General features: G+C 48.7%; 1 protein-coding gene across 7 annotated transcripts; it reads right to left on the reverse strand.

The window, feature by feature from the left end:
• Positions 1–3,285: 3,285 nt before the first annotated feature.
• On the reverse strand, positions 3,286–12,330 carry LOC117653136 (zinc finger CCCH domain-containing protein 13). 7 transcript variants are annotated; one of them, XM_034398546.1, is made up of 15 exons: positions 12,303–12,330; positions 12,082–12,232; positions 8,658–9,174; positions 8,479–8,578; positions 8,106–8,401; positions 7,798–8,022; positions 7,499–7,661; positions 7,026–7,410; positions 6,841–6,947; positions 6,513–6,751; positions 6,116–6,411; positions 5,605–6,040; positions 5,292–5,485; positions 4,964–5,198; positions 3,286–4,864 (listed from the first exon to the last, which is right to left on the reverse strand). In XM_034398546.1, exons 1-15 carry the CDS (start codon positions 12,313–12,315, stop codon positions 4,397–4,399), a joined length of 3,825 nt encoding a protein of 1,274 aa, XP_034254437.1. In that variant the 5' UTR covers positions 12,316–12,330; the 3' UTR covers positions 3,286–4,396. The 7 variants fall into 7 exon arrangements, with proteins under 7 accessions (XP_034254437.1, XP_034254436.1, XP_034254435.1 ...); XM_034398545.1 differs by having other exon boundaries at positions 6,513–6,748; positions 12,082–12,314; XM_034398544.1 differs by having other exon boundaries at positions 12,082–12,314.
• Between the last annotated feature and the right edge of the window lie 909 nt (positions 12,331–13,239).

Below are 13,239 nucleotides of genomic sequence, written 5' to 3' on the forward strand. Positions count from 1 at the left end.
TCCCCCGGGTCCTCCTCTCCTCGCAGGCCGCCGACGCCACCATGACCATGACGCGACACCGCGGACGCGCTACGCGTCCTGCGTCGGCCACGCCGGGACAAGGGCAAGGACGCCGAGGACCGCAGCTGCAGACTCCTTCCGAAGGTCGTTTCCGTCGCTCTGTCTCTCTCACACTCATGGGGCGTCCGTAAGGGTGCGAGAGAGACAGAGACGAATCAGTCTGCCGCACCCCGACGCTTGGCTTGGAAAAGAGTTGAACGCAAGGGATGAGGAAGCGAGGCCGAAGTGCGGAGGGAGGCGGTCGGCATCTCTCTCAAGTGAAAATTGCAAGATTCTCAATGGGAAAGGATAGTGTATCAACGTGCCAGTGGAGTGGGAACCGGGGAACCGAGGGGTAGGGAGGACTGTGGGCCTGGAGGTGCACGCCCCGGCACGCCCCCGTCGCCCGCGCCCCCCGCGGGGAAAGGGGTGGGGAGGACTAACACTGGGGTGGGGTGGAGGGGCACTCTAGGGGCCTCTAGAGGCGTTGGCATTGATGGCCTGGACAGTAGCTGCCTACTCCTCATATCACTACCGAGCCTCCCGAGCCGACTTTCCCCGGCAGGCTGCATCAGTTGGCGGAGAAGGGGCAATAGTGCCCGCAAGATCACCCAGAATGACGCAAGCGCCGCTCTGAGTCTCATCTTAAACGTCTCCTAATTTTCACGTGCAATCGGGGATGGGAGTGGGGGGGGGGGACTCAAAGTCCTACCCTCCGTTTTAGCAGGGTGATTAGGACGCGATCAGAGGATCGGGTCTTGCAGGCCTTGCAGGCCGTACCGTACCACGTCGAAGGAATGGAGGGGTAGGAGGGGCCGTGGAGAACGAAGAGAGGGGAGGGCCGCACTGCTGGAGGGGGCTAGGGCAGGACGGCAGCAGACGGCAGGAAGGCGGGGGAGGGAAGGAGTGGATGGAGGGGCAAGGGCAAGGGGGAGAGGGGAAGGGCGGAGCACAGTCCAAACAAGATATTTGAAACCACGCGCATTGAAGTAAGGGCAACCAGCCGACGTAGAGCGTGATTGTGGTGTTTCAGCACTTGCAGGGACGACGAGGACGTGCAACGCGCAGCTGCAGTCCGTCCCGCGGCCCCGCGGCAGGCCGCCGAGTCCGCGAGTCCGCCCGCTGTGGCTGCGCCGCGCGCCGCGCAGGGTTTCAATAAGCTCCTAATCCTTTACATTACGCTAACTTACAACAGCCCTCTCCTACGTGCCAGATTATGAGGCGAGCGGAAAGCAAAACATCTCCTTCACTGATTCTACCAGAACCACCACAGCCCGTGCTCTACGTCGACGCGTTCCCAGTCAAAATTTCATGAACAAAATATTATTCTGAAAACACTCACCCGTCCTGTTACATGCCTATGTCCTACGGGGGTTACAAAGGCTAGAAACAAGGAGCGGGCACGCTCATTGGTCGAGTGACGTCACGACCACTGACACCTTTGGGCGACTCGGCGCTAACCGACGCTTAGCGCTTAGCACAGCTATGGAGGGGGGAGAGTACGGGGCGATAGTTTTATTGACTACAGAAATCGTTCCTCGAATTTTCTCCTGCCGTACAGCTCCTCTTTGAAACTTGAACTATGGTGTGGATTCTTAACCGCACTATGAGGCTCTGAAATTTACGGCCTCTCTCGGAGTTCCAGTCTCCGTCCAACATCAGAAAGAAAGACTGTTTCCGAAAACTGGACAGCCTTTGCCAAAGAACGGTCGAATTATCGAAAAAAGATAATAAAGCTTCAGTTCTCGTTTTGTGTCCGTCAAGCGTCAACTTGAGTCACATAGTCGCGCTCACGCGCACCGTGCTCTGCGCACAATTTTATCGGGCTGTTTACAACACTCCTCCCATTGGTCGAGCCTGGTTTGCCGTCAGTTTCATCATTCATCCGATTCAGAGTCGTAGTTGTTCCAAATGAATGATACCAGAGTACTCCACTTGTCATGGGGCACAGCCTCATTCGCTCTTTGTACCACTTCCGAGCCTGGGAGGCCGCGAAAACCCCAAAGTAGCTGCCCTCTCCCACTGCGCCTAGCTGCGCCCGGCCGGCCCGGTCCCCCGCACCGACCAATGGGGAGGCAGCGGCTGGCCCAGGCCTGGCCTGTGGGCGTGGCCTACGTAATCGTGCTTGGAGCCGCTTTTATCACCCACCCTTGTGCCATGAAAATATCGGGGTCCCTGGGCTTCTCTGGCGTTTGAAGCTTGAAGCTCCTCCCTTTTCGTCGCCGTCGCTTTTTCTCCCAACCCGAAACCCGAGGCACATTTTCAGTGGAAAGCTTGCCAGGCTCCTCCTGCTGCCGCACGCTGGGTTGGGTACTGGTTGGGTCGGGCCGCCGCCGCCGCCAGTGTTTACCAGGCAGGTCCTCGTCGTGCCTGGTCCCCGTCGACCCCGATGTGTTCGGTCTAGTGCTCGGGACGCAGAACGTGTCGTGACGACCCCGGCCCCTCGCCCGACGCCGTGTCCGTGGCCGCGGACAAGAGGCCGGCCCAGAAGAGGCGTGCCCCGTGCATCAGCTTTGGCCACTTCTCGTGCACAGCCAGGACTTCATAACCTCACAGTGTGTCGTCACGCTGCTTTGCGGAGAAGCGCGAAAGGGTTCTTCGAGGTATTTGCTGCACCTTAAGTTTTCCTTTAATAAGTAGACTCATGTATTGGAGTGCGCGTCAACTTCCACTTGAAAGGGTAATGTTACAAAAGTGTTATTTTGTTCGTGAATAAAAGTTGAGCTAACTGCATACGTATGTTTGAGTATGAGTATCACCCTTTCCTCTAAAAGCACCATATTCTTTCTTCGAGTGTTTGTAGTGCGCCATCTTCAGCTATTTTTGAAAGAAGGTTGCATTCCCTGTGTACAGAGTTCGGCACATGTTTCTTCAATAAATGCATGCTAATTATCAAATAAGTTATTTATTTGAAACAATTTATAAATAAAAAGGGAACTGGTTCTCCTTGGAGTACAAGTATGCTGTAACACCTGTGAGACAGGTCCTGAGCAATAATCAAATATCACAATGTTGACACATGTATTTCATAGCCATGTGCATTCCACTGGAAAGAAATCAAGCTTAAATTAAATGAACATAAACAAGCTGTACAAATTCAATGTAATTAAATTTCACTGACATCTATAAAGCTGATGATTCATCAGAAGCTAATCCTCTAAGTTTGTCAAGGAAGCTCAGAAAGGTACAATCTCTCAACCAGTAAGATTAGGAAGTAAAATTTGCACAGATAAAATGGTTTACTAAATAGAGAGAAAGCTGGGAGGGAGCGTACTACAGAAGAATCAAAATCACATTGGGGAAAAAAAAAATCCATGCAAGAAATATGGAATCACCTGTTTATCACCTCGTTACTGGAAAGCACAAGGCTAATTCACATCATATATGGTTCTCAAACAATGACTAAAAGTCTTTGATCATCACATATCATGAGTTTGGTTAATTATAACTAGAAAAAACAAATATGAAATAGAGCTGCCCTAAAGAGTGGAGACCATTTTATCCCATTCGTCGGTGAAAGATGACTAAATACTTACTTACTATGAAATAATAACTGCATTGAGTTCATAATGCAAGTCAACAAATTATTCCACCAATGAGAGCGCCTCTAGGGCAATACCCAACTTCGCAATATCACAGTCAAGTTTTAAGACAACACAAAAAGTTGACTTTTTAAAAAAAGGTAGGGGGCAGAAACTAACTTTCTATTTTGATTCAAAGAAAGTAAAACAAAATTCTGACAGCACATTGGACAGTAATTGATAGTCCTCCAAGTTTGAACAGACAATTTTTCCAACCATATTGAATGTATTGGACAGAAATGGGACAACAAATGACACATGATGGGTTGACATCAGAATTGAAAATTATGTAAATGTCTGCATGCCTAAAAATGATTCGAAACACTACAGACAATTCTTACTTCCGATAGACAACTTTTTACACTATAAAGTATCTACATGGAAAGAAACTTGTTTTTGATTTCACTATGTTAATTAACAGTAAAATAAACACAATAAAAAAAATGAAAAAATACTACTTCAGTACAAAATAAAATATTTCCATAAAGTTAACAATCACAGCATCCCCTTACAACCTCACAATTACACATAAACATTCATTGCATGTACAGTTAACACCACAGAAAGCTCAAAAATTCTTTTAACATACATTACATGCATTTTCTGTCTTTATGACTTCAGACCACCAATCTACCCTGTATCACAGGTAAGAAAATCTTGATAAAATTTTAAAATGCACTTTTGCAGAATCTTTAAAAAAAAGATAAAAAGTTAAACCTAATTATTAAAGAGTTTTTCTTATACAGTACTTAAGCATTTTATTTTTCTTTCCTGGGCTAAGTAGGAGGTGGTGTATAAGATCTTTGATGCTGGTAAGAGTGTTGTGGCATATGAGGTACTCGTCCAAATGAAGAAGAAGCATTAGGCATCCAGTTATTGCTATCATTGGGATGAGGAAGCAGCCCACGACCCCTCTGGGTCATATTGTCCCATGAGCCTTGTCGCCCAAATTGATGATGCATTCGCAGATCAGTGTCTGTCACTGTAGGCTCATCAAAATCATCCATCCGGGGAGTTGGGGGACAAGTGGCGGTTGCACCCACCCTTGCCTGGCGAGGATCTACTCTTCTTGGCACACTGGAATTGCTGTTTCTTCGCCGTGGGTCTGAAGGAGCAGCTACCGGGGCAGCAATGATACTACTGTGAGGTGACGTTTCTGCAGGGGGTGATGCTGGTGTGGTACTGGTGTTAGCTTCACTTTGACTCAGCCCAAACACCTTGCGCAATCTTGGATCAAGTTTTACCTGGATAAAAAAGAATTTAAGAGAGCAATTAAAAATCATTTCCAAAACAAAATATGTTGACCTAACTTGACAGCATAGCAAGAGCAGAACTAAACTTACCATGGAGTTTTTAGGATCTATTTTTAGTTGTGAGAAGTCTGGCGTAGGAATGTCAATTACGACCACATGGTAGGCACCAGGAGTGTAGGATAGCACAGAGGCATTAATTTCAGTAGCAGGCGTGTGAATGGGTGGTGGTTTGAATGGAAGTCCCATGTGCCTTAAGTCCAGATCACTGTGAGATACTGCTGCATATTCATTGTCATTCTCTCTAGACGAATGACCCATTCTAAACCTGGCAAAAAGAAGAAGAGAGCCAATGAGCAATCTAATTACACATTAAAAATTGTTGAATGAGTCCAGTAAGAACTTGTATATTTATTTTTACCTCAGGTCAGTGTCAAGACCAGAGAATACATTAGGACCAGTCAGGTCTCTCCTCATGTCCATATCACCTGTTCCTAAGTGCTTACGGAAATCTGTATCATGAACAGTTTCAGGTGCAATATTTCTGATGCGAAGGTCTACATCACCAGTTCCAGACAACATATTTGCACTTTCATAAATACTCCTCTGTTGGGGCTGAAAATGTAAAGCACATTTTAAAAAATAATACTGAAACACCCAAAATCAAGATCATAAAGCTTGGTATATTTTCAAAGCAAAGTCAGCATTAATTCTGCATGGGGGTTCATACTTACAACTACATTGTTCCCCAAACTGCTATTACTCCCATCACTGGATCTTCTTCCATCTGCCTTTAAAGACCTAGGGTCATTTCTTTGATCTATTCTAGGACTGGATAGGGCATCCATCAATGGTTGCGCCACATCATTCCGATCAGTTCTTGGGTCTCTTCGCTCAGAACGAGGATCAGTTCGAGTTTCTAAGCGCGGCTCAATGCGACTATCTGATGCATTGGATGAAGGGGAAGCAGAAGGTGATAAAGAAGAAGCTGCAATTGAGGTGTTTCGACTACGGGGATCTCTTGATTCTATAAGATCTCTCGAATCTCTGGGGTCCCTTGATTCCCTAGGATCTCTTGAATCTCTAGGATCTCTAGAACGGCGTGGGTCTCGCATTGGCACACCAGATGTAGACGGTAGACCAGTAGGTGACTGTATACCTAATGGAGTACTGGAATATCAATAGAACAGATTAGAGGGCCATCAAAGAAAACAAGAAGGGCAGTGCACAAAGCCAATGGTATACCTTGTGATTTCAGCTTGTACTGGTGTAGGCACAGAGACAGATGAAGCTGGAAGAACTGAGCCATTTGCACCATAGCGAATTGTGGAGAGCAACTGATCTATTGCAGTGTTCTTCATAAGATCAGTCAAGATACTTGGAGTTGGTAAAAGTGGAGGTCTTCTTCCAGATAACACTGTTTGTGGTTCTTCATTTTTAGTTTCATTTTCAATGGAGGACAGAGGCTTTTCTTTTCTATCGTTGTGTCTAGCTGAGGTACCATCGTTGTCTTTACCTTTCAGGCTACTTGACGCCTCTTTCTAAAAAAAAAAAGGACAAAGAAAACAGACGGTTTAAAAATTTTAACATTTGGTTTAGAGTTGTCTAAATTAATTTAGGACAGCAAGACTAAATTTTACACCTTTCCATCTTTCAAATTTTTTAGAACATCAGTGAGAGAAGTAGGTCCATCCTCATCACTGGAGTACCAATCATCTTCAGCAGCACCAGCTTCATCCTCTGAATCTTCTACTTTGTCCTCCTGGTTTTCCTCAGCTCTTCGCTGCTGCTGCTGAATGCGGAGGAAGAGCTCTTGTTGGCGCTTAGGAAGGTGCATTGGAATATTACCAGTGCTATCTTGGCTTTCATCTCCACTGTCTACTTAAAAAAATAAATAATTAAAACCCTTATTAGTTAAGATTAAAAGGAGTTATATAAGAAAAAATTACAATGAAGGAAGTGATTAATACCTGATGCACCTGCTGCTGGCTGCTTGTCCAACTGAGATGTTTCATCTTTTTCTGGACTATTTGCAACGGCATGTGAGACGGACTCACTTTCTTTCCTTGGCTCAATGCTGCACCAAACAAAGGAGTAAATGAAAAAGGAGTAAAAAAAAGTACATCAAGTAACTGTATGAAGTGACCTGATTTACCTAGATTCAGTATCCTTGGCACTTGTATTGCAAATATTCTTGTCCTGATCATCAACACACTCCTTTTCTGCTGCATGTTTTTGTTTTCTATTATTTCCTAAAGCTTTTTCATCATCATCTTGCTCTTTTAATTGCCTCTGTAATTCTTCTTGAAGCCTGAATAATCTTGCAGGACTATTTTCAGGACTGTCCCATCTTTTCTTTCTTTTCTTATCTCGATGTTCTCTTCTGTCGCTATGCTCTTTCTTATCACCACCATGATTTCTATCTCGGTTCCTATCTCTGTCTCTGTCACGCCGTCTCTCATTTTTGTTCCTAATTTCAGGCTCACTCGGAACAACCTCACCTGGGGACGATGGCATTGGTGTATGAGACCGTTCGTCACCTAGAAAATAAGTTTCAAAGTCAATGTTTACAAAGACAAACATTGGTATTCAATTATTTTGTTTTTATTGTTTGAAAGAAAAACTTACCAGATTCATTTCCTTCATCCTCATGCATCCGAAGCAAGTCAATTCCTTCTGGATTTTTCCCTTCTGATCGTAGTTTTGCAGCTCTATCAATAATTTGATTTGCTTGTTCCCTAGTAAGCCTCCGGAATTCCCCTAAAATTTCCTTGGGGGCCAATTCTATGTGCTGGTTGTTCATAAATTAGATAGAAAAACAAAATATTAGACCAATTTAACTTAAGACCCATTTTGTTCCTCCAAGACTAGTGTCACAGGAAATTAAGCTAATTTCAAGAACAAATGGCATGATACAAAAAACTTACTTTTAACAGTACAATCCGAGTCATATCAGTGAGACTATCATGACTGAATTTGCACTTATCTCCACTATTACATCTTCTTCCCGTATGAAAATATTTACAGGGAAAGTCTTTGTGCATGTATAAACACTTTTCTCTCTTGGCACAGCAGTTCATATTATAAAATTTGCACAGTTCCATTTTGCGACGAGGAGTGGCATCATGTGAATAAGGGCACTCATCAGCATCCTAATGAAGGAAAAGGACAATGATAAAGCTGATGGTTGGATCAAAAATAGTTTCACAATAATCTGGCTCAGGACCTCTCTTACCTTTGGACATTTACCCTGCATGAAGTATTCACAGATAGTATCTTGAGTACGTTCTCTGCCACCTCGGAATTTTCCAGCAGGACTACCTCTATTTCCTCTTTTACCCCCTCGTTTATTCATGAATCCTCCTCTGCCATCATTTGAAGCACTCATACGACCTCTTCCACGCCCACCTCCTCGCATCTTATTTCCACGCCCTCTACCTCGATTGTTGTAGTTACTCCGATCAGGGCTTCCATCATATTCTTCCTCTTCTTCTCCAAAGGATTCAAACGATCTATCATGTTCATAATCTCCTAGAAATTAGAATGAAATTTAGGTACAATAAAATTATTTGAAAATAAAATGTGAGATTTATATTTTTATCACTTACTATACGGTGGGGAAGAGGGGGGACGGTCATGGTGGTGGGGTGAAGCACCCCGGACAAAAATCATGTCATCTTCATCATCTACCCCTTCTCTGCGCTTTTTCTGCAAAAACATAAGTTTAAGATTGAAATTAATTCATATTTTGCAGAAGAGATCTATAACAATAAAAAGTAAAGCTCACCTTAGAATCTCTACTGTCATCATCATCCCTGTTTTTCTTTCTCTTCCTCCTCTTGCGACTCCATTGATCATTATCTTCAGTCTCTCCCTCCACTTCTTCTCCATCTGGCGCACTACCTATATCTGTGCCAGCTTGCTTGGCCTTTTCACGTGCCTTTTCTTGCAATGCCTTTTCTAAGTGTACCGCAAAATCATCATCATCTTCTTCCGGGACAAAGTTGCTTTTGGGTGGACCCCATGAACCTTTGTTGTTCTTTTTCATCTTGGCAGGTGGAGGGCCAAGCCTCTTTTGTAGCCAAGGAGGCATGTTAGAGGAGTCGTGGTGTTCCCTCCTGTCATGATTCTTTGGTGTTGGAGGGGCTCTTGGAGTAGAAGGGCCTGATGCAGCAGCAGCAGCAGCAGAGGGTGTGGGAGGCGGTGCCGGAGCAGCAGGCGGCGGCGCAGCCGAGACCGCCAGCACCGCATTGTCATCTTCATCGTCGTCAATTTCTCCATCCTCCAGATCCACATTGTTTGTACTGGGGAAGGAAAAAAAAACAAAATTGCTACTTTTGTTTTTCAATGTCAAATTTAACGCTGGATCAATAAAAGGAGAGATGCGTCGTGCGATATGCACTGTAATCTTCGGATAAGACTGGAAAGAAGCATGTGAGGGGGCCCACGCGCGAGATGGGGTGGAAAGGGGGAGGCAGAGTGACGGTCAAGCTTATTTCCTGGCTGTCTTGTCGGGGAACGAGCGAACGCGCCGGAAGGCGCGCAGCATGCAGCCGCCAGGGCCAGCCAGGGCCGTACCGGCACATCATTGGGACTTCCCCAGTCCCCCGCCCGTCAGTCAGCGTCCCTAACGCCTAACTCCAAAAAATACACAGGGGACCCTTTTTGCTCTTGCAACGTTGACGGGGGGCGCGTGCGAACTTGACGTTGACGCAGTCCGTCGAGTCCGTCCCGCTGGCTGCACCGCGAACACCGCGCGAACCGCGAGCTCCGCGCGGAGGGGAGGGGAGAGAGGGGCCGGCTGAAGGTCACGCCGGGCGCGGCGGCGCGGCGCTCCCTGCCACGGTAGAGTGATTCAGCTTCAGCCTCCGCGAAAGCTACAAAAATAAGAGAGAGGAAGATCCGCGGCTCTGGACTTGGGGATCGGTCGCACTAGGCGCACGGGTAGGAGGCGGCAGCGCCGGGTAGCGCCGAGGGGTGGGGGTGGAAAGCACCCCAACAGGCGGGGTCGGCGATCGTGGCGTGCTGGGGCTTGCCTGGCGGCCTGGCGCGTCGGTACCAGGTCGTGACTGTCACGCAGCCCCGGCGGCACGCGCCCCTCCTCCGACCCCGCCCTGCCCTGCCAGGGAGTCTAGTCTAGGGCGTCGCTGGGGCGCGTCGGGAGGGCGCGTGCTACGCGTGCCTGCGTGCCCAGCCCACGGCGAGCATCACGCATCGCATGTCCTGCGGCGAGCTGTTACCCTGAGGTGGTCCGGCCGGCCATCGCGACGGGCATAGCTGTTATCGCAGAGCGCGGAGCCGAAACAAGTTGCTGGGTAGTATCTGTGCGGCCTGGCGCCTGGCCGTGCCTGCCTCGCCGCCCGCTGAATGCACCCGCGGTGCGCAAGTCAAGCCGCGCCTAGCCGCGCCCGCCCGACCTACAGCGAAAACTGCGCCGCTGACGACACCCGCGCCCCTCTTCCCCGCGAATGGGAAAATAGACCAAAAACCCCCCACCCCCTCCCCCTTGGCCCCTTGGTGACGAAAGGCTGCGTGGCATCCGCCCGATAAACAAGCGGGGCGGGCGGGGGGGGAGGGGAGGGGGGGGGACTTGCTGACTCAAGCAGCTGACTGGCGGGAGGGGGGAGGGGCGCCGGGAAAGGGGGAAGGGGGCAATGAGTAGTGACGTGTTTGATGTATAGTGGGTAAAGACACCAGCCTTCATAGCGATCGTGGGTTGAAAAAAAAAAGCTAGCTGTGGTAAGCAGAGCCTTGCGACGAATTTTGCAAATTGTTTTAGACATGGAGAGCGGGGGAGGGCGAATACGAGCTGTCAAAAAGCCACAGATGATGAAAAAAAGACAAAGCTAATATTTCATAAGGGAAAATTAAAAAAAAGATATAAAAAATGAAAGATTGACGTGTTGCTAGACGTCACGCGAGTAAGCATGCACGCACAAGAACAGAAAGTACCCGACCACCCACTATCATGCCAAGCAAGTTAATGAATTAATAATTTTTCCAATCGCCAGGCGTTGGAATTTCATCGGGGACGCTCTGTTGGATCGATCCGTCTGCCTCGGTGCGCCCCGTTCGGTCAACTGTGTAAAATACTGAAACGAGGGTCAAAGACAAAATAAACTGCGTCGTAATAAGAGTCCAACCTGAGACTGAAAATAAAACACGCTAGGCTTCGAGAAATAAAGTCAGGACCCGCGGAAGCTGAAAACTGAGAAGTGAGAATTTTAAAATTCCAAGCCAGGGCGATGACCGATCCAGACAGGGCTCTCCGTCGACGAACGCTGCGCGCTGCGCCGTAAGCATTTCCGAGATAAAATATTCTTGTCCTCCAAGGACATTTTCGGTTCGGCAGCCAGCGCCCTCGCCGCGGAGAACCACTGTTGTCCAACAGAGCGCCACACCGATCGTAGGACCGATTCGTCATCAAAGATACCATTTGCAGTTGTTCTCACACATCTTAAAACTAAGGAAGACTCAGTCCGAAAACGGGTCATGGGACGTCTGGGGTTAGAGGAGAGCCCAGCCCGACATGAAGTCATGGCCGCTCAGATTTCTAGCTCGGCTCGGCCCCCACCCGAAACAAGATGGCGACGCGTCTCTCGCCCGACCACTACATCCCAATATCGACCCGTCAAAATTTAGCCTGTTCTCACAGGTTTCGGCTCGAACTAGAGTCGGCATGACGACGCATTTCCCAAGGCGGAATGCGGAATATTGGTACTGCACCTTTCTGATTTCAGAGCATCTAAGTTGGAGCCGCCTAAAGGCGCCGATTGGGGCTCACTCTCTAGGGCCATTTCTCTAAGCACTGTTTGCTTTGCTCTCCGAGAGGCAAGATTTTTTGTGCCTATTTAAACCAAATCACCGACTGGGTTCACTGTACTTTCAGTGCGAAGGAATAGGTTAAGATTACGCATGGTAATCATGTGCCGTCTTCTTGTGGCGCAATGGCAATCAACCAGCGACAATGTACGTTATTCAACAGTCCACGGCTAGCACTAGAATGAGGCGAGGCAGAGGTGCGTGGCGTGGCGTAGCGTGGTGCTTTCGGGTTCCCCCACCACGGCGCTGCTCGGCAACAGGAAAACCCGAGGCGCCCCGAGCTCGCTTCGGCACGAAACTGGCCGCCGAGCGTCGCGCGGGCCGACGCAGCGAGGCGAGCGTTCCGTGCCGCATGCCGACGGTCTGCACCAGGTTTTCCCAGATGTCACCTCAGATCTCGGCGTGTAGCCTCTGGCAGGGCGGCGCTCGGACAGCACAGCGACTCGGGTTTCGTGGAGAAGGTGCAAGTACAGTCAGGGGCATAAGTCGAAGCCCACGGAGGTCCCGCTGGGAACTGAGATGGAGGAGGCCGGGATACCCCTAGAACAGGAAAGCCACTCTTAGACTGAAAGCCCCCGTATGGCTTGGAAATGACAAACCTGCTCATTACCAAAGCACTGCATTTTGAGAAAAGGATGTCAGGACGGCCGTCGCTCCAACGTGGGTGACATCATCCTGGCTTCTGTCGTTGCCCTCTCGGCATTCGCCATTATCGTTTTCAGAAGGCTCTAAACTTTGGAAATGCTGGTCACCTATCTAGAAGGGGGAGGTGGAACTTTCACTTTTCAAAGCTTTTGACGAGAACGCTACGCACAGTATGGGGGAGGGCGGGGCCGGGAGCCTCCCCCATACCTTGCGCACCCTTTGTCAGTGTCATGACCTTGGTGCCAGGAAGGCAGGGGTGGAGGAGGGGTGGGAACACGCGCTTCAACGCGTACCATTTTCCGAAGCAGTGCACGCCCGAGGGAATGCCCACGCCGCGTAACTTGCCGTTCCGTTTTTTTTTTTTTTTTTTTTTGCGGTCTTTGTTGTTCCGTCTATGTATTCGGTTTACACAGATGGCCATCTCTAGGTGAAGGAGAGGTGCGGTGTGTGAAGTGCACTATGCATGAGCTGTGCGGAGACCGAAGACGAAAGAGAGGAAACCTAAATTTGGCTCCCCGCGCCGCTTGACAAAGGAATCCGCTGCGGGCGGGGTTTTCTTGTCTGGGACTGTACCCTGGGAACAGCGACCCGGCGCGAGGCTAGCCCTCCGCCGCAGCAACTGCAGCCTCGTCTGCATCGACCGCACAGCTGCTGCAACTGCAGCGCGGCAGCAGGCGGGCGGTCTCCCAGGCTGCAGTTGCAGCTGCGGCTGCGACCGTCGCTTTGCTTCCAAACTTGCCCACCAGAGTGCAGCACTTTACAGTGCACTCGCCGTCGCCCGCCACATTCAAACGACGTCATTACTGCATTGCCTATGGGTCGGATAACAATTTAATTAAAATCTCTTCTTGCTATCGAAATAGGAAGCAAAAGATAGGCATTCACAAGAAGAAAATGAAATA

Source organism: Thrips palmi, unplaced genomic scaffold, assembly GCF_012932325.1.
Source record: "Thrips palmi isolate BJ-2018 unplaced genomic scaffold, TpBJ-2018v1 HiC_scaffold_8, whole genome shotgun sequence".
NCBI lineage: Eukaryota > Metazoa > Arthropoda > Insecta > Thysanoptera > Thripidae > Thrips > Thrips palmi.